Here is a 21,548-nt window from a genome sequence, read left to right as displayed (position 1 = left end):
CGGTAGGAGAATATTTACCTCTCCTGCCTGGCCCCAGTGATTGTGAGGTGACGGAGAGGAGCGGCTTCTCTGTTGGAATGCTGAAATGGAAGCGTTTGTTTCCAAGGAGAGTTTTGGAAAATAATTGAAATGGACAAGAGAGCTCTATCAAGTGAAGGGAAGAGTCAGAGGAAATAAAATCACAGAAGAAGATTGAGGTAAGAGGAGAGGAGAGGACTGGGGGAAGCGTGGAGGCCTGCCTTTGGCGGTGGGGGCAGTGTCCAAAGATTACAGAGAATAGAAGCACAGAGAGAAGGGCTTGCACCAGTGTTTCTTCCACTGATCTATCTCCTGTCAGATCCAGGACTGATGGAAAGGGAGTGTGGTGGGAGGGCATCAGGGCCCTGTGGGCTAGGGCTGGAGCCTGAAGAAGTCCTGCACTTTTGCTGCTGTTCAGGGACAAATTTGTGCACGGCAGCAAGAATGATCCTAGTCACAAATGTTGATCCTGACTCCAGTATAGTACGTGTCTCAGCTCAATCCGAAGGTGGAAGCAAAATCCCAGGTGAAGAACCTCGGGATCGGAAAGCCGAGGTGCCTGAGAATTAGGGTTTGCACCATGCTGCAGGGGACAGGCAAATTTTCTCCCTCGCTTGGTATTTCCCTAGGCACCCCCCGGCCAAAAGAAAATCAAGGAAAAAAATCACAAATCTATGGATTTGGGGGTGGGGGTCACTAGTGGAGAACTACTCCATTTATTACATAGAAGAACCAATGTGTGACGTGATAGGAATGAATCTTAGCATTTCTGAAGTTCAGGAGTATCGCAGCCATATTTCCTCTTTCTCCATCTCTTTTCCTCTCTTAAAAATGCTGCATGAACAACAGGAGCAAATTTTCTGAACCCCAAAGAAAATATAAGGGCTGATCATAAGTGTATTTTTGTTAATAAGCCAGAATCCTTGAAATTAGACCTGCTCCTAAAATGTAGGCTCTTAATGACATAATCACTTTTTATAACTAAGTTGATTTTGTTCTTAAGGTTTTGCGACACTCACCACATCTTGAGAGAAATAGGAAATATGTGGAGTGTTGCAAAAATAGGACTAGGAATTACTAAACTAGGTATTTCCCCAAAGTGCCTTAGACATCGCAGGTCCTAACCTAAGTGATGCAGAATCATCCTGCCTGAAGAGAACCCTGACTTCTTAATGTCCTCTCTTAACAGCACCCATCAGGCCCAGAAAGTCCAAATAGACCAGCTCCCAGGAGGTAACAAGTTTGGACTCCAGGATTAATGAGTAGACTTTGGATCTTTCTGGTGCTATTTTTTTGCTTACTGCTTCAATGACTTTGGACATTTTCTTCCAATTGATTAGGATTAAATGTGCTTTTCTAAGGTTCTGTTGAGAAAAGCCAGAGACCTGCACTTCTTATTGCTGTCACTGCTGGCCTCCCACAGTACCAGCAGGTCCTCGCCGTCCCTCCAGCTCCCCCCTGTTATCTCGGGATCCTATTCCCAGGCCTGGATGAGCCAGGGTGGAAGCACAGCTGTGGATGATGAGGAAACAAGGTTGGGGAAGCCAGGAGATGACGGGAACTGGGGTCTCAGAGTGTCATTTCTCTCCGTCCAGTCATGGGCAGGGCAGCCTGGGAGGGGCTCAAGGGCTTCTCCTCTCCCAAGTCAGTTTGTGAGCCCATGTGAAACGCATTCAGTGAATACCAAGGGGTGTCCGTTGGGGGCCTAGGAGGGAAGGAGGGGTACAGTCAAATAGGGTTATCTGAAGAGAGTGTTAAAAAGGCATGGGTTAGCTGGATTCTCCAGGAAGCAGGTGCTGGGGCGGAGTTAGGATGTAACTGACTTGTTAGGGGTAAAGCCTGTGGAACATAAAAGGGGAAGGAAGCAGGAATGAACAGGGAAAGGCTTTGCTCTTTGGTGCTGGTCTGATCCCTGTGGAAGAATACAGAGCACAAAGCAGGATTGGGCAGGGGAGCCTCAGAACATGATTCAGATCTGACAAAGTCTTAGCCCACCTGACTGAGGCTGTGAGCAAAGACTGCCAGTTAGTGGAGTCCCTCTTGTTGGGCAGAAATGGCCAGCCTCTTGTACCCCCTATGCATAGTCACAGCAAGGGTCCTGTTCAGGAAGAGTGAAACAACAACAACAATAGATTGCGAAGTCTGAAGGCAGTCAGTTAGCCGCCACCTTGCAGTTCGATGGCAAGTTCTTTCTTGAAAGCAGATTTGAGAGGCGCACCTCCATGGCTGTCATCCCCAGCATGGGGTGGGGAATTGTCAAACAACCAGAAGCAATGGAGCAGAGCTAGAGAGACAGGGGCACCACTAGCCCCCTTAACTCCAAGGACAGAGAGAGGATCGTGACTGTGGGCTGAAGGGTGCAGCCAGCATGGAGGGAATCGGGGACTAACACCCGGCCCTCACTCACCTCCCTCCATCCTGCTGGCGCTCCCATTCTCCATCCCCAGGCAGCTTGCTGATATCATGGGTGCCTGTCAGCCTCCCCAAGCGGAGAGTGGGGTGGAGGTGAGAACAAGTGCCTCCAGCATATGAGGGCAACCACAGAGGAGCAACAAAATCTGTAAGGGAGAGATAATCCAGCCTTGGAGAAGGCATGAGTCAGGCAAGGCTGTTGCCTTGCTGTGTTCTCCCCAGATGCCCTCATCCCATGGTCACTGGCCAGCTTCTAGACCATTGGTCTCCAAACCCTCAGCAGCTTCACTTACCAAAGCAAGGTCCTTAGGGACAAATGACATAGAGTGATTTCTTGGAAGTGGATGAACGAGGGGGAGAGAGAGAGATAGAGACAGAGATGATAGAGATAGATAGATAGAGACAGAGATGGGGAGAGAGAGAAGAACAAGGAGAAAGAGGATGGCGAAGGTGATGGTGATGGAGAGGAAGAGGAGGAGAAAAAGAGAGAGATTGAGAGCACTCCCTCACACCCCCAACACACACCTTATTCTACTTTCCTAGATCTTACATCTGAGTATGAGGCATTGAGGGAACCAGAATCTGAAATCAGTCACACTCCGTAGACCACTTGTAAACCTGTGTGTGTGATCCAAACTTCCCAGATGGGCCCATCTTTCAGAGGATTTGCTGCTTTGCAGAGTGGCCTGTGGCCATCTGCACACTTGGCCCCTTAGGTCTTTCTTATCACTTCCTACAGAGGGCTCCTTTCCATTATGGGCCCAGTCTCTCCAGCTGCCTGTAGGCATTTCTCTTGTGATGTTATTTCACAGACATTCACAACCACTGGAAACATTAGTTCTGCTTCTGACGAGTGGACAAGGCTAGGCAAATTACTTTTGGCAGTGAGCAGTTAATTTTTTAATGATTCAAACAGGCCTTAGCCAATGGTGTTCAAAACAGGCTTGCTGGAGCTGAACCCGGAGCCGACAGATGGTTTCTCTCCTAACTTAATTTGATTGAGTGAGACATTTGATTTGAGCTTCTATGAAAGGGAAATAATGTATTTAATTGTCTGATGATGCTTGGCCTATTTTCAGTGAAAGCATGTAACTCTTTTTGTCTATAATGCCGACCATCTCCCCTTACCACCCCCCACTTAATTGTCCAGGGTCAAATCCATGAGTGAAGGCTCAGGACTTACTAAGTCACTTCTTTTTCTACACATTTAGAAAAGTAATTGTGAAAAATGTCCAAATGATGTGATCGTATTTGTATGATGGGATGGGAGATGGGGAAGGTTTGATTCCTTCCCTTCCACATGAATTTGTTTCCTTCTTAAGACTCAGAAATAATACCCACCTATCTCCCGGATGTGCTCAGTCCTATTTCTTTCCCCATAGTGGGAACTAAGTAAACTCCTGTTGACTGTTGAAAAGAAAGGCAAAACATTTTTGGTGCAGTTTTCTGTTGGGAAGTTAATGGGATGTTGGTTCAAGAAGGCAGCCCTCTGGGTGGAATCACTGCCTCATACCTGGGGAGAATGCATATAGTGTGAAATGCAGAGAAAGACTTAATCACCTCTCTAAGGCCCTATCTCCATTTTTAAAATTTATTTATTTATTTATTGGCTGTGCCTCCTGTTTTACAGGTTCTTAGTTCACCAACCAGGGATCGAACCTGGGCCCCCTGCAGTGGAAGCACAGAGTCATAACCACTGGACCGCCAGGAAATTCCCAGGTCCTATCTCCAGATATGGTCACATTCTGAGGGACTGGGGGTTAGGACTTCAACGTATGCTTTTGAGGGGACAAAACTCAGCCCATAAAACAGTCTTGACCTGTTTCACTTAGCATAATCTTATTCTCGTGGCTTAGTGTGAGACATCTCAGAGGGGAAGTACAGCTTTCTAATACTGACCCTCTCAAAGTGGCTCTGTGATTGGACAGTCTTCATAGATTTGGGTGTATCTTGTGTCCCCCAGCCTATGTGCTTCTTAAAAGTTGGTGAAGACTTTTATAAGTTGACACATATCCTAAGGCCTGCTTATGAAAGGAAACACTTCTGTAAAATTAAGAATTGTCTTCTAAGTTATTTTTTTTTAATAGGTTTGGATTGCTGGGTCCTACCTGTATTCACAAACAATGACAGCTCAACCAAAAATGTTGAGGTCCTGCTACATGGTAAGCTGTCTCCTGGGAGCTTAGGATACAACTGTGCACAAGACAGACTTGCGCCTGCCTGACTGGGGTTTCACCTTTAACAGGGCAAACAAAGGAATGAGTTACAAACCTAAGACACAGCAATACTAGTTTCTCTCTGCATTGCATTGCCTTGCATCCATTCATTCATCCAATCATTCAGTAACATTTATGGAGCACCTCCCACCTCAGGCCCAGTTCTGCCCATTGGGAAAGTACTGGTGATTAAGACTGGCATGGTCTGCATGTCTCTTAAATGGGAGTTGTGAATTCTTTGCCTATCATTTTATAGCTGCAGCTGTAATAGTTTCAGAAAATTGAGCCAAATGTGGTCAAAACTATGTGGAGTTTGGGAAAATACCTTTCTCATGAAGATTTTTTCTTCTTTTTCTTTTCTTCCTTCTTTGCCCATTATTTTTCTAAAGGTGGTGTGCTGAGCCAAATTGCGGTGATCCGAGGTGTCATTTGCAGACTGGTTTGCTAAGTTCCTATGGTACCACCAGTGGTCTTTCAAGCTTGATGTGCTTTCATTTGATTTCCTTCTTGATGCACAAGAAATTTTAAAAATGCACGATAATCATTGGCCTAGAAAATGTAATAAGGGATGTTCTCAGAAGTAACACTTAAGTGCTGTATATCCACGAGACAGGAGCATTTGCCTATTTAGAGCTGAAAAGACAAATGAAAAGAGAGTAGCAAAAAAAAAAAAGGTAAATATGCATACTTTCAAAGAGTAGTTATATTTTTACACCTCTTCAAGCTGTTCTGTTTTCTCTTTCTCTCTTATGTGGCAGTGCTGAAGTTAAAGGAAATGGAAAAACAACACACTGTTACAACAAAAGACAGTATATCAATCAGATTAACCAAGACAAGTTGGTTGGAAGGTTTAAATGATCTCTGAGCTTTATGCACACAGCCCGGTTCTGACATGGAGTGAGGAGCTTTGGCAGCCAAATCACTGCGGCATGTGATGGTTGGTGACCTTATTCTGAAGCATGTTACCATTTCCAAGTATTATAAAGCTGCAATTTCCTGTACACAGCTATGATCATTTTAAGGACATCTCTTAGATGAAAACTTAAAAAACAAAACAATACAAAGCAAAAAAAAAACAAACAACCCCCCCAAGATTGTTTAGAAATATCTAGCCATCGAAATGACGTCCCATGAATATCAACAAAACGATCTCCACCGACAGCTGTTTATATGGACTTCAACAGAGGGTCAGTTTTCTGAGTGATGCTCTGTCTTTGAGACTCTTCTCTTCTTTTCTAGGGATACATAGCTAGGATGGTTTCTGGCCACACCTTTTGCTTGGGTAAAGCAGAATCTAGCATTTCCTAAGCCTGCTTGCTATTGATTCCTGTAGTTTGTGATCTTAGAAGGGATGTAAGCAATCATTTGTTCTACCTCCTACATATCATGGATGAAGAAGCAGAACTTTTGCATATTTTCCTTAGGCTGTTTCTCTCCCAGCTAACAGTCTAACCACCTCTGGGTTGTATAAATGTGGGCCAAGGAGTCAAGCGATGTTTAAACAACCACATTGAAATGGCCTGTCCATTTCGGTGTCTTTAAACGGATCCGGGTCCCTGGCTTCAAACCGAACAAACAGGTGGTGGAAAAGCCTCCAATGTATCATTGCTTAAAAATTTCCCACCTCGGGGCAAAATCAAGGTTTTCACTTTTAAAATAATGTTTTGAAACCATCCAGCCCAAAGTATCCACTTGCAGATCATTTTTCCTGTTTTGCCTCCATTGGCTATGGTGCGACTGTGTATGGATTCTAACAAGCTGACTCTAAGAATTTGGATCCTGTGTGTTACAAACAGCTCAGCCTAGCAGGAGGTGTAGAGAACAGTGCAAATAGATGTGCTCGTTGCCTGGCACATCTGGAATGAGCACCTTACGATGCCAGGAGCTCTTAAGTGCTTTTGAGTCCCCAGAAGGGAGTCCTGCTGGCTCTCAAGGAGCTGTTTATGTGTTCACGGGCAGCACCTGCAGGGCCAGGAAGGAGCTGATGTGGGTCTTCCCATCCCCTCCCCATCAGGTGTGAGAAGCCTGTGTGCTGGAGCTGGAACGCCATCGCCCACACTGCTCATTCGCTCTTGCTTTGAGACCTTGGATATCCCAGTTAGCAGTCCAGGTCATCACGAACCAATGATCACAATGATCACACCGCATACCTGGTAGGGGCCTCACCCTCACATGCAGTGTCCTCATACAGCCCAGGAAAGGAGCACCTGTCTACACACAGCTCCTGTGTTTCCGCAATCCACATGCTGTCAGCACAGGCTTAAGTGAAATCTGGTAATAAAAACACAACCACACCCCATCCAGTGGGACCCAGTGGCTTTGTCTGTTCGTTCACTGCAGGGTGGGGAGGGATTGATGACTCTGCCCAGAAGTTGGCGCTTCTATTAGAAAAGCAACTTCAGAGATTTCTGTCAGTGACAGGAAGGGAGGAAAGGGGAGGTGGGGAGGGGAGGCTGATGTGGTGAACCCTGAGTTGTAGGGATCTGGAGAGATGGTGGAAGGCACAGTCACTTTTCCCCTAGTAACTATAGGTCAGGAAGGGTACCTCCTCAGCGAGTGCTGTGAGGAAGGGCACCTTCTCAGGGCAAAGCCTTCACAACCCAGCCGGCTCGGGTGCTGTGAGCTGGTCTTTTCTTTCTGAATTCTGTGAGGAAGCTGATGGAAGCATAAAGGACATTGCAAGCCAGACTTGTCCTCTGATGGGGTTTTGAAGGTGCAGGAAGGAAGCCAGAGATGCAGAGGGACCCACACCAGGCTGGACGGAGGCTCTGCGGTCCTGTCCTCTGCTGTCTCTGCTGTCCACAGAGACAACAGACTTACTAAAACGGCAGAGCTGGACGGGATAACCCAGCCCAGTCGGTTCCTTTACAGAAGGGGACACTGAAGCTCTGAGAGGTTAGAGCCATTGTAGGGGAGGCAAAACTTTTCCTCTATCCTCTTAGCATCAGGCTGGGCCTGAGAATTAAGTTGACATAAGATGGATTTAGAGGAGATAAGCGTACAGGTTTTATTATTACATGGACATGGGAGCCTTCACAGAAAAATGAAGACCACCCCCCAAAGTGGTTGGGTCTAAATGCTCATATACTAGGTTGAACGAAGAGTAGTAATTGTGAACAAGTAACTAAAGTATATGGGGAAGCTCAAGCAAGATAAGGGCTGTTTAAACAAGGTTTGTTTGTACTGATTTCTCTTGGTACCTGTTCCCTGTCTATGGAGATAAGAACGTTTCTTTCCTCCTGGTACAGAGAGGGTATCTTTCACACGGGAGTTTCCTCTCCTGCTTTTAGGAAGGAAAAAGGAAGTCAGAGCACACTGCTTGCATCTGCTGTTTTTCAAGTGGCTTTAACTCAAAATAATCTTATGTCAAACTGGCAGATTTGGGCATATTCTGCTACATTTCACCATCCAGCTAGTTAGGAGCAAAACCAGAACTGGAAGTTGGTCCTCCTCATTTCTAGTCTGCAGTTATTTGGTTCCATCTCGGTTTTCATCTCGTGACTGGGACAGCCACGCACCCCCAGCGGATGTCTCCTGGGGGTCTACGAGGCGCCAGGTCCTGTGCTCAGGGCATCCAGGTTTCTCCGATGCATAAGTGTTACTGTTCCTATTTTGTGGATTAGGACACTGAGGTTCAGAGAGGCACAGTGGGTTAGTAAATGGCACTTCCATGTGGGTCAGCCTAAAAACACAGCAAGTTAGACCAAGAGTTAGAATTCAAAATTGCCATTTGTGACAACATAAATGGACCTTAAGGGCATTATGCTAAGTGAAATATGTCAGACAGAGAAAGACAATTACTGTATGATCTCATTTATATGTATAACAGAATCTAAAAAATTTTTTTTTAGAAAAAATTTTTCTAAAAAAATTTTTATCTTTTATCTATGAGTCTGTAGCCCCTACAGACTCATAGATAAAGAGAACAGATTGCTGAGGGGTGTGTTGGAAATGGGTGACGGTGGTCAAAAGGTATAAACTTCCGGTTTTAAGCTAAATAAGTCCTGGAGATGTCATGTACAGCGTGGTGACTAGAGTTAATAACACTGTATTGTATATTTGAAAGTTGGTAAGAGGGTAGATCTTAAAAGTTCTCATCACAAGAAAAAAGATTTGTAAATATGTGTGGTGATGGGTGTTAACTAGACTTACTGTGGTGATCATTCTGTAGTATATACAAATATCAAATCACAAAGTTCTACACCTGAACCTAATATAATGTTATATGTCAAGTTCATCTCAGTGGGAAAAAAAAAGAGAATTCTAACTCAGGTCTCTGAGTCCAGTACTATTTCTACTACTTCACTAAGCTGGAGTACTTTCTTTCATTAAGTTATTTTTCATGGATTATATTTATTTTTATTGCTTCATCATAATTTGGGAATAAATGAGACACATGCACTATTTTTACCGAGAACATATCCTTTTGGCCTCACACAGTGGTCTCCCACTCAGACTCAATTATTTCCCCTCAATTTTGACCTCCCAGGTCCTAGAAAGGCAGTAACTTGAGAGGTGTTTGAAATCTGAATGCAGGTATATTCCCATCTCTGCTGTTGCCCGTGCATGTTAGGGCTGGGTGGCACCTGAGACAGTCTGGTTTCATCCCTTCCCTTTGCAGATGAGAAAACTGCACTCTTAGATGCTGCTGAGACATGCAGGGGATATGAATATGGAAGACTCTAGCATGCTCTAAACTTCATCCACTCCATCAACATCATCGCTGTCATCTCATTCATGGGTACTGCCGATAAAGACGTGGCACTCAGGTTCAGAGGAGTGAGGTTCTGGATTTATTTGGATTAGCTGTGGAACAGCCTCCTTTTGTGAGAAGATTCCAAATAGCTGTTCCAAATGTAACCTTTTCTATTAATGGACAAGCAAATAAGTTTAGTACTTTTAGGGGTCAAATGTTCACAGAAACTTTCCCAGTCAGGGTCATTTTAGTTCAGGCTGACACAAACTCATCTTGGAATACATCTACACTCTACCAACACTTCATACAAGGTCTTAGCAATCTGTGACCGGAATACAAAAGCAGCTGAAAAATGCCTTGTAGGTGTCCTTACAAGTGAAGTCCGGTCCGGCACCCCCCGATGGCTGGACTCCCGCTCAACTGCAGACAGGCTAAGATGTCTATAGCTGATGGCAGGGGCACAGCTGCTTTGGGACAAAAGATGGGCAAAGAGTGAGGCAGCACATGGAGGGGCAAAGCTGAGAGAGGTGGGGTTGGAGTGGAAGTTGAGTCCATCTCCCCCTCCTCTGCTCACTGCTGGGGGGCCTGGCAGGGCTCTGGGGAGGAAAGTATTCTTCATGCTCTTTTGAGTGACATGTAGGTGTTGGGTTCTCATTGGTCAGCTGGAAGCAGTACAAGCGACAGTGTTGGTGAGTGAGAAATGATACCACTGGGGGTTCTGCATTCCACATAAAACTTGCTGACTTTCCTTCTGGTTATGCTGATGGGATAGGAAAGGTCTGGTCTTAGGGGCTGCTGTTAGCCCAGAGCCCAACTCAAATGTGAAGTATGTGATCATCATAAAGCATCAGGCACCCTTGAGGGACATTCCAACAAGATATAAGTATCTGGTCGGGGACTTCCCTGACAGTCCAGTGGTTAAGACTTCACACTTCCACTGCAGGGGGCGCGGGTTTGATCCCTGGTAGGGGAACTAAGATCCTACATGCCGTGCGGCACGGCCGAATTAAAAAAAGAAAAAAGATTTAAGTGTCTGGTCAAGAACACCAATGAATTCATAATCATTTATTGTAAATCACTCATAGTTTACACATTATAAATGGCAAAAACACCTGCTGGATGAAGTAGTTTATTATGACAATTTCTTATTGGCATCACTTCTTTTTCAAAAATTTAAAATTTAAATTTAAACCCTACATCTTCCCTATCTTTGAAGCACTATGTTCGAAGTGCTCTGATGCCAACACTATAAGGCTTTCTTTTGCTCTAACATCTAACACAAAGCGGAACGCTGTCCCATTAATTTGGCATGCTCTTTACAAGGCAACTTAACACACAAATTTTTCTTAAATCCAGAAGCTACATAATGGTCACTTTATGTCTTGCTGCAAGTTCAGTGAAGGCTGCATGCAGGTGAAACATTTGTAGACACTGAGTTCTAGATAACTATTGGTTATTAAGATCTGATTGCCTGGTGTAGAAAATTAATATGCTTATTTAGCAGAAGTAGGTAAAGTACATGCATCAGTGGCTGGGATCAATTAGAATATAAATTAGGTGTCTAAACATTTAAATGAGAGTTTCATTTGAGCTTAATTTGATGTCTGGCACTTCTGAGTTATACACCTTAAAATGACAATAGCAAAGAGAACAAAATCAAACACTTAAAACAGGCACTGACTTATAGGGTCAGCTGGGTGTACAGCACGGGACACAAAACTAGCAGAGCAGTGAACAGATAGATCTCTTGAAGCAAAGACAGTGGAGCATTGACAAGCTGGAAACAGGGCAAAAAAATAAGAGAGCCATTTCCTGTGCTCTCATTTTTTTACGTTTTCAATTCTCTTCCTTAAAAATAACAACACACAAACACACAGTAATTACAAAACACAAACATTCTTTACGATTTAGACGCTCTCTTTTGTCTTCTACCCTGCCTCTCTGCTCTTTCAGATAGCCTGTTTAAAAATAATGTTGGGTTAACTGGTAGAAAAAGAAAACAAGGCTCTCCTGAATCGCACTGAAAGAATATTAAATTCCTTCATCCTGTCAGGGTTAACATCTCGTACAAGCACATGACGATGTATGTTTGACATATTGTAGCTACAGCGATTAAATCACATGTCTACGTTCTAGTGTTAAATCATAGTTACACTGACTTTTAAAAAATTATTTTCATTGAGAGTTGTATCTTGACATTAGTTTGAGACAAACAAAAAATTCCCAAACCGCGTAGACTCCGTTCCCTCCCCACCCTGTACCCCCTCCCACGATCCAATGAACAAGAGAAGTGTAGTAACAAAGGCCATGAACCGAGGCGTTGACAGCGGATGTGGATAGCGCTTCCAGGGTCAGGCGCTGCCCTCTCCAGTTCTGGCTTTCCGGGCTTCGATCATCGGCTTGGTTGCCCGTTTGCGGTCAGTGGCCAGTCCCAGCCAACACATGAAGTCAATGAACCAGGTGGTTGGGTTGAAATTTAAGCCAAATTCACTCGCAGAGTAGTCAAAGGGAAAGGTGTGATGGTAGTTATGGAAGCCTTCACCTGGAAGACAAAGTGGGCTTGAAATAACCCAATCAGCATCTCTCTGTAGAGCTTTCTAAAAATCACTCATTTATTACAACACACTGTGTCAGGCTCCAGTGGGGAGCAGAAGACTTGCTGTCTGCCCTTAGGAAGCATTCACTCAGTTGGCTAGACAAACTCAATAGGAACAGAAAAATAACAATAATCAGCACAAAGTATCAAGAGTAATTTTCCCTGTGGATTGGTGACATGCTCCCACGACTTCAGAGCTGTACTTCTTAAGCTAAATGCCAAATGGCTGATAACAGATCATCATTTTGCTGTATGTTCATAAAAGGAAAATAGCCTCTGTGGATTGAAGTAATTAAAGGAAGACTTCCTGGAAGAGCTTGGAAGAGATAAATGATAATCATTCTGATAGGTGAGTGAATTAAGGAGTTGGATCTTTAAATATCCAAAATCTGCCTATATATTATTCTACCCCTCACAGTGAATAGCTTTTCCTCCCTTACTTTTTCCCCCCACTAAGCTGTTTTCAGGAAAAGTCTCACAGCTTCTTTCTTTGTTTTCTTTTTAAAAAAGAGCTTTATTGAGATATAATTTACCATACAATTCACCCATGTAAAGAATACAATTTAATGGCTTTTGGTGTATTCACTGAGCTGTGCATGCAACACCACAATGAATTTTATAGCATTTTCATTACCTAAAAAGACACCCCACTCCCCTTAGCTGTTGGCCCTTAACCATCTCCCCTCCCTCCAGCCCCTCTTTCTTTCTCTGTGTTGGTTAATTTTACATTTTTTTTGTGTGTGTGTGTGGGATCTTCCCGGACCAGGGCACGAACCCATGTCCCCTGCATCGGCAGGCGGACTCTCAACCACTGCACCACCAGGGAAGCCCCTAATTTTACATGTTAACTTGACTGGCCAAGGAGTGCCCAGATTAAACTTTATTTCTGGGTGTGTCTGTGAGGGCGTTTCTGGATGAGATTAGCATTTGAAGCAGTGGACTCAGTAATGTAGATGGTCCTCCTCAATGTGAGTGGGCATCAGCCAGTCCCTTAAGGGCCTGAATAGAATCAGTGGTGGAGGAAGGAGGAATTTGCTCCCATTTTCCTGACTCACTGATTGAACGTCTATCTCATCTTCTCCTGCCCACTGACTGGGATTTGCATCATCAGCTCCCCTGGTTCTCAGGCCTTCAGACTCAGACTTAATTAATACCACTGGCTTTCCTGGGTCTCCCGCTTGCAGACAGCAGATGGTGGGACTTAGCCTCCACAATCACATGAACCAATTCCTCAAAATAAATCTCTCTCTCTCTCTCTTGCTCGCTCCCCGCTGCCCCCACCGCCGTACACACACACACACACACACACACACACACACACACACACACACACGCATGCACAAACAGAATACATCTACATTTATATAGACACAGATATCCTACTGTTTCTGTATATATGTATATATAGAGAGAGATTATGAGCAATATTATGTATATATTTATTTGCCTATATTTATACATATACTGTTTCTGTTTCTCACTTTTACTAATACTAAGCCAAAAAGATTGGCTTATTCTGAATATTTCATATAAATGAAAACATACAATATGTAATCCTTTGTAACTGGCTTCTTTCACATAGCATAATGTTTTCAAAGTTGTAGCAGATATCAGTACTTCATTTCTTTTTATTGCTGAAGAGTACTCCACTGTATGGATATACCACATTGTATTTATCCATTCATCAGTTGAGGGACACATTTTAGCTGTTATAAATAAATAATGTTGCTATGAACACTCATAAGCAAGTTTTTATGTGGACATACATTTTCATTTCTCTTGGGTATAAATCTAGGAGTGGAGTTGCTGCGTCATGTAGTAACTATTTTTAACCATTCAAGGAACTGCCAGATTCCTCCTTTAATTCTTAAGTGGCTACTGGTCATCATACAGTTCTTCTATTGACCACATTTGAAAGATTCTGCTCTACAATGAGTATATCAGATGGATCAGTCTATTGTCTGCAATTTTCTGTTTAATTTAGGTCTTTTCTAACCTGGCCCTCCACCCCATCATTCCTAGACTAGAGTGCTAGAGTTTTCCCCTATTTTCAGATACAGGCACTGTTCTAAGAACTCTGGATGTATTCCCCCATCTATCATACAGTGGGTGTAATAAGAGTCTTCCAAGGACCTTTATCAAGAAAGCTGATTTGAGAGTCCAGTATTGACCTGGACAAGCTTCAAACCAACACCCAGTTCTTCAGGGCCTGTGTCATGGCCTCATTCTTTGGGTTCCCTGGCCCACCATCCCCTATGTAAGATGGTAACATTCCCAGAGTGCCCACTCTTCGTCTGCTCTCAGAGTTACCACTGGATGTGGCTCCCCTCGTTACAGTTCTTATAGAAGATGAAGAGTGAGAGGAGGAGAAAACAATAGGAGGGATCAGGAAACTCACACTTTTCTCTCTGCTTATCCAGTTATTCCCATAGCTAAATTTGGTGTTTATTCCACCTTATATTGCTCTTGTCAACGCAAGATCCCTGGGGTCTTAATAAATGGGTGACCCTAACACCATGATGGCAGAGACCCATGGCAGAGGGATGCAGAGACTGTTTCAACTTAACAGCAGGAACCTCTCTTCCTGGGTTTGATCTCTGTACTCAAGGCTCAGGTTACCCAGGAGACTGAGTTGCTTCTATCAAGATACAGCTATCATTTATTAATCACTTACTGTGTGCCAGCCACCATGCTAAATTCTTCAAAGGGTATTAATGCCTATAATCCTCACATAGCTAAGCTATCTGCTATGATTATCCCCATTTTTAAAATTTATTTATTTATTTATTTTTGTGGTACGCGGGCCTCTCACTGTTGTGGCCTCTCTTGTTGCGGGGTACAGGCTCCGGACGCGCAGGCTCAGCGGCCATGGCTCACGGGCCCAGCCGCTCCGCGCCATGTGGGATCTTCCTGGACCGGGGCACAAACCCGTGTCCCCTGCATCGGCAGGCAGACTCTCAACCACTGCGCCACCAGGGAAGCCCGATTATCCCCATTTTAAAATGAGGATGGAAATGCACAGAAGGGACAAGTAACCTGCCTAAGACCATACGGCTAGTAAGAAAAACAACATCCCCGAAGGCTTGTTTCCTGCTAAGCACTGCTGCAAACAGTATGTATTAACTCACCTAACCCTCCGGCGACCCCAGGCGGAGGTCAATGCTACTATATATTATCCCCACTTTACAGATGAGAACACACGGTATGGAGGAGCTAGATAACTTGCCCACGGTGGAGGAACCAAGACTCAACCAAACCTGTCAGACTCCAGAAGCCTTGCTCTTAACCATTCTGTGGTACCGCGAGATGACAAGGTCCTGATTCTCCCCATCCCTCTGTTTGCAGGCCTTTTAATTAATTAATTTATTTTTAAGGTCAGCCAAATGATGGACAGCTGAGGCTATAGCGGTCAGGGCAGTTTGAGAGAGACATCAACTGCTACTCCTCCTTTAGGAAAATTTCCATGGTAAAAATAAATAGCTACTAATTATTGATCACCTACTATGTACCAGGCACTGTACTAAACAGTTTATGTATAGTATCTTAGTTAATTCTCATAACACCCCTATGAAGCAGACATTCTTGTTCCCATTTCACAGGTAAGAAAACTGTAAATCAGAGAGAGTAAGTGGCTCGGATTCTAACGCCAAAGCCCAAGTTCATCCCAGTTTACTCCACCCCATTGCCTCTCTTTACAGATTCCACAAAACCACTGAGAAGCCTAGAAGATCTGAACTGCCACTCCCCCCACTGGCTCCCACCCCATACTCACCGATGGCACCCAGGGTGACGAGCGGGTTCTGCCGAGGGCTGATGTTCTTGTCATAGGGCCGGTTTCCGTACATGTGGGCGACACTGTTGACCAGCCAGGTGACATTGAGTGAGATGGTGTAGCGGAGGATGGAGGCCAGGAAGTAGGAATTCCACAGACTCTCTCCCCAGATGCACCAGGGCACCAGTGTGGGGACCATGAAGCACATGAGCACCACGCTGATCTTGTAGTACCTGGAAGGCAGGATGTCATGCTATCATTGGGCACCTGTTGATGGTGGCAGGGATAGGTGAGCAAGCTGCAGGGAAAGTCAGCAGTGGCACTGCTCAACTCCTTCAGCTCTTGTGCCCTGTTGTGTGTCACTCTGTATGGGGGTCACAAACCCAGATACCTACAAGGGCTAGGCAGGTAACACAAATTTGAGAATTAGGACAGGCAGAAGCGATAGGAAGTGGAAGTCCCCACAGCATACTTCAGAATTTCAATATAAAATCATGAAACCCATGCATCTTAAAGCTGCATTTGTCCTCCAAGCCGCAGCAGGACAGCTTTTTAACAGCTTTTCTTTCTTCCATCAGTCAGTCAACCTGACAATCAGGTTGTTTTCAATAATTTCAAGAAATATCCTGTATTCCTTGAATAATTTTCAGGCACATGATTCTGTACTAACTTAGCTTAGTAAAAGGTAAACAACCCCTTCCCTAAAATGTTCTCTGTCCCTTTGAGATTACATTCCAAACCAGCTAAAAATAAACTAAGTATAGGAACAGGCACAGCCACATAAAAAGTAAAAATTATAAAGAAACCATCAATAGTTGGATTCCTGGGTCTGTTCATACAGCAAACGTTCCCTGAGCACCTCCTGTAGGCCAGGCCCTGAGTACTAGAGGTACAGAGACAAATTTGACACAGTCTCTGCCCCAGGCCCCAGTCAGGTGAAACCTCCAGCTATGTAGGACCAGCTCTAAGCAGGGACAGGAAAGAGGCTCTGAAATGAAAATGTCCAAAGCTGCCCATTCATAGCTGATTCCTCCCTGACCTGCCTTCAACTGACCAGGCTTCTGGGAGGCCTCTGTTAAGATGCACATGTATGAACTTGGAGGGAGCACAGCGTGAGGAAATGAGACTAGGGAGGTGGAAGGCTTTGGCCTTGAGCCCAGATCTGATTCTGGATGCAAAACAAGCCTCTTTTTATTCTTTCACTCTCCTCTTGTTCACAGCTAGATGGTTCCCCAAAGCAGAGCATGAGGCAAGGGCTTGTATGTGGGTCGTTTATTGGGGAAAGTGAGCTCAAGTAACAGGAATAGGCAGCTGGGAAGTGGGAAACGAAAGGAGGGAAAGTCAAGATGGGGGTGCCCACTGCTACAGGCAACTGAACTTGGACCTTGATGGGACACATTATACCTCAGAAGTATTCTCTCAAGGAATGAGAGAAGGCACTGTTTTCCCATTGGCTCCAACTCTTCCTTGGTCCAAGGGCCCCCATGGGATGTCAGCTCTCTCACACTTCCAAGTTTGCTTGGGTCAGAATGGCTGAGTGTGGTCCACGGGCATCTCAAGGGATGGTGGCAGAGAAGTCAGGGCAGGAAGTAAGAAATAAGCAGTACAGCTGAGCAAGGTGCCATTGGGTTACACCTGTGCCACCAGGTGGCTGCAGGAACAGCTGGAGTGAAAAGGTGGGCTGAGAGTACGAGGTGTACGTGAGAGGTGTCCAACACAGGCAGTAATTATAATACCTCCTGGGGTTCTTGTGAGGATCAAATACTAATAACTAATGCATACTATGTGCTTACTGTGTGTCACGGCTATTCCGAAACCTGTCCATGTACTGGCTCATTTAATTCTAACAAAAACTTTAGGAGCAGGGGACCATTAATATCCTCATTTTACAGATGGGGAAATTGAGCACTGCAAAGGTTATGTAGATGGGCCAAGGTTACAAGACGATTCAAGTCCAGGCAGAAGCACTTCGGAGACTATCATGCTATTCTGCTTTGCAAATAAAATCGTGTATGTAGGGGCTTCCCTGGTGGCGCAGTGGTTGAGAGTCCGCCTGCCGATGCAGGGGACACGGGTTCGTGCCCCGGTCCGGGAAGATCCCACATGCCGTGGAGCGGCTGGGCCCGTGAGCCATGGCTGCTGAACCTGAGCATCCGGAGCCTGTGCTCCGCAACGGGAGAGGCCACAACAGTGAGAGGCCCGTGTACCGCAAAAAAACAAAAAATCATGTGTGTAAGTGTGCTTCGCAGATTGCTAGCTGCATGTGAAGGTTGGTTCCCATATAATTATCACTGTTTTTATTGGGCAACATATTAACCCCTCAACACCCATTTTCCAGTCGTTGGCATACAATATGACTGCATTTTAGTGGAAGGAGGGTGCCCAGGAGGTCAGAGGAGAGGGTGTGGTTGGAGGGCAAAGACAACAGACAGTGGAGGGACTGGTGGTCTGAGGTTGGGCTCCCGGGAGTCCCGCGCAGAAGGCTTTTGGAGTGTGTTTTTGGGAGATGCTTACAAGGAAGGGAGGAAGGCAGGATGGGCCCAGGCAGAAGCTCACCCACAGTGAGCTCCAGCAGATCCAGTAGAGCCGGATGGCTCTTTTAGAGCTGTCCCAAATTGTAAGGTATCACCTCATCATCCGCCACTGGCCTCAGGGTGCCTCCTGGGCTGGGTGAACATGTGGGCAAGGGCAAGCCCTAGAAAGGACAGCAGCCAGGGTTGGGGGCATCAGCTGAAGAGGGCATCAGGGTGAAGCACACGGGCCCTGACCAAGGGCCCTGGGAACTGGTGTGAGTGCCTGTGAAGAGGCAGAGGCTCTGAAGGGAAGCCCAGAGGCGACGGCCTGCTGCGGCTGCTCCTCGAGGGCACCTCTAAGGAGCACAGGAAGCAGCTGAACGTTGCCCACAGAGGCATTCTGCAACTTAAGTGCTTCCTTCTCTCCCTCCACTCTCTGGGCTGCAACCCAGTACCTTTGCAAAGAGCCTCTGTTAGTCCTCATTTTGCCCCTGGAAAGGAGACAGAAATCACATGCTGACAGCTAGCTCGGTGCTGGATGCCAGGCTAAGCATGCCACAGGCTTTCTCTCACTTACTCTTCACCACAGACTCAGGATGGACGCACTCTGGCAATGAGGATGCTGTAGCTCAGAGGGGCCATGGTTCCCCCGGCCCTTGCTCTGACTCTGCTCTGCCCCGACCCTATGGAATCCGCCGCCTCTGGTTTGACTGCAGTCTGCAGGCTTCGGCTTCCACTCATGCCCTGCCGCTTCTTCCGCCTTCTGAACTGTTAGGGAAGCCTTCTGCCTGCCTGGGCTCTGGTTCTAGAAGCTCCACTTCCCAGAGGGGGCTGGGTCCCCGTGGAGGGAGAGGGCCAGCAATGGGGCTTCCCAAGTGGGAGGAGAAAAAGGCCTTGCCTGCTAACACAACCACTGTCCCACCAAATCCTCTCTTCCTCAAAACAAGATGCTCTTTAAAAATCACTGCCCTCATTCCAACAAAGCTTTAGCAGATCTAACTATAGGGTTGCTCTCTGACTGCTCGGCCTGTATTCTGCTAGGGTTTCTCTTTGTGTGTTCAATGCAATGGATGGAAGAGGAAGGAATTTTTAGGCGGCACAGTGAGTCTGGGTGGCATTGCCAGTGAGACAGGGCTTGATGCTGATAACTGTGTAAAAAAATCTCCCCAACCATTTCAAATGGACTCAGCATATCTTCCTGTGCAGCCGAGTACCCCTTCCCCCTGGTCTTCGTTTAATTACAGTCACTGGCCTTCTTGCCTCAGAACAAGTTCTGAGATGGCTCCCCTGCTTCCTTGCTTAAGAACACTCAAATCTGGGCGCCCTAGCCAAGGGTCCACAGGGCAACACCACAAAGTCTCCACCCCTAATCCTTCCTCATTGAAATATTTTCTTTCTTTAGCTGGTGGTAGGGAGGAAGACTGGAGAGGGGCCACTGATACTGCTCTTTTTGCTAAATGGGCTTCTTATGTTGTAAAGCATCATAGAACCGTTAACTACCCAACTCTGCCACTGTCTTTCTGTGTGATCTTGAGTAAATTATTTAATCACAGTGAACCTCACTGTGAACCTCAGGTTTCTCTTTTGTAAAATGCGGTACTGACAAATTTATTGAGTGCCTACTATGTGCAAGGTACTGTCCTAACATTGGAGATATAAAGTGTATAAAACAAACAAAAATCCCTGCCCTTGGGGAGCAGGGGTATTTTGGTAGGGAGATTTTATATATATATATATATATATATCTCCTCATATGCATATATATATTCTGGTAGGAAAGAAAGCTAATAAACAATATAAATAAATAAAATATAGAGCATGCTATTGGTAAATACTACAGAAAATAATAAAGCAAAGAAGGAGAATATGACATCAAGGGCAGGTGTTGAAATTTTAAATAGGGTGTCTAGGGAAGGACTTCCTCACACTGTAGCTTTTAAGTAAAGACTTGATGGAAGTGAGAAGTTAGACATGTGGCTAAATAGGACAGAGGATTCCAGGCAGAGGAAACCACAAGTGCAAAGGCCCTGAGGCAGGAATGTTCCTGGCACATTCTGGGAAGAGCAGGAGCGTTGGGGCTGGAGCAGATGAACAAAGGGAAGAAGTGTAGGAGATAAGAGAATAATGATGGACCACATCATGGAAGGGCTTGTAGGTCATCATAGGGTTTCACCCTTCACTTTGACTGAGATGGAGCTCTGGTCAGGTTTTGATTAAAGGAGTGCTGTGATTGGACTTATCATTCTGAGTGTTGTGTTGAGAAGGGACTGCAGGGGAGGGCAGAAGCAAGGAGGCAATTAGGAGGCTGCTACAAAGCCTAGCCAAGAGAGGGCATTGGCTTGAACCAGGATAGTGGTGGCAGGTGTGAGAAACAGTCAAATTCTGGATATATTTTGAAACTAGAGTGACAGGACTTGTTAACAGACTGGATGTTGGAGAGAAAGGAGTCAAGGGTGACACCAAGGATGGAGATGCCATTAGCTGATATGGGGAAGGATGGAGGAGCTCAGTCTTAGACATGTCAAGTGGCAGATGCCCATTAGACATTCAAGGGGCAATGTCAAATGGGCAGCTCAACAGACAGGTCTGGAGTTCAGAAGTTATCTAGAGATAGGTTTTGATGGGAAGAGATATTTGGAATGCATCAGTGTATGAATGCATGCCACTCACATATATACATATATATATTTTCTCGTTTGAGTTCCACAAGAGTCCTATGAGATACTTTTTATAACCTCACCTTTTTTTGTGTGTGTGTGTGGTACGTGGGCCTCTCACTGTTGTGGCCTCTTCCGTTGCTGAGCACAGGCTCCGGACGCACAGGCTCAGCGGCCATGGCTCACGGGCCCAGCTGCTCCGCGGCATGTGGGATCTTCCCGGACCAGGGCATGAACCCATGTCCCCTGCATCGGCAGGTGGACTCTCAACCACTGCGCCACCAGGGAAGCCCATAACCTCACCTTTGTAGGACATTTATGGAGATCCAAAGAGGTCATGAGACTTCTCCAAGGCCACACTGGTTGTGCAGAACATAGGCAGGCTTCAAATTCAGTTCTTAAACCTAATTGTCTGTTCCCTCTAAGTAAAACCTGCTACTTAGCTTACCAGGAGAAGGTCATAGGGGAGAGGTAAACTGGGTTGGAGTGTGTAATCTAGCTTTGCCTCATGAATTGCACATCTTTAAGTAAAAATACTGTCTCCTCAAGGTCAGAAATAGATACGTTGTCCACTCCAGCTAGACTGAGCTTCTTCCCATTCCTTGGGCACCACCTTCTTTCTGTCCCTGTATCTATGACACTCTTCCCCCAGCCTGGCTGAGTTGACT

The 21,548-nt window shown here is 45.5% G+C and overlaps 1 protein-coding gene across 1 annotated transcript in view; it reads right to left on the bottom strand.

Moving 5' to 3' along the window:
- Nucleotides 1-10,459: 10,459 nt before the first annotated feature.
- SCD5 (stearoyl-CoA desaturase 5) overlaps nucleotides 10,460-21,548 on the bottom strand; it is a gene marked incomplete at its 5' end in the record, with an annotated part of 156,401 nt that continues 145,312 nt past the window's right edge. Inside the window, 2 exons of the mRNA XM_082652956.1 lie at nucleotides 10,460-11,884; nucleotides 15,711-15,943. Coding sequence (XP_082509082.1) covers nucleotides 11,694-11,884; nucleotides 15,711-15,943 — 424 coding nt within the window. The 3' untranslated portion in view covers nucleotides 10,460-11,693. The remainder of the gene's footprint in view (nucleotides 11,885-15,710; nucleotides 15,944-21,548) is intronic.

This window comes from Grampus griseus (genome assembly GCF_964374135.1).
Source record: "Grampus griseus genome assembly, chromosome: 4".
Lineage (NCBI taxonomy): Eukaryota > Metazoa > Chordata > Mammalia > Artiodactyla > Delphinidae > Grampus > Grampus griseus.
Note: the sequence above shows the minus strand (reverse complement) of the source record. Positions and strands in the feature narration are given on the sequence as shown.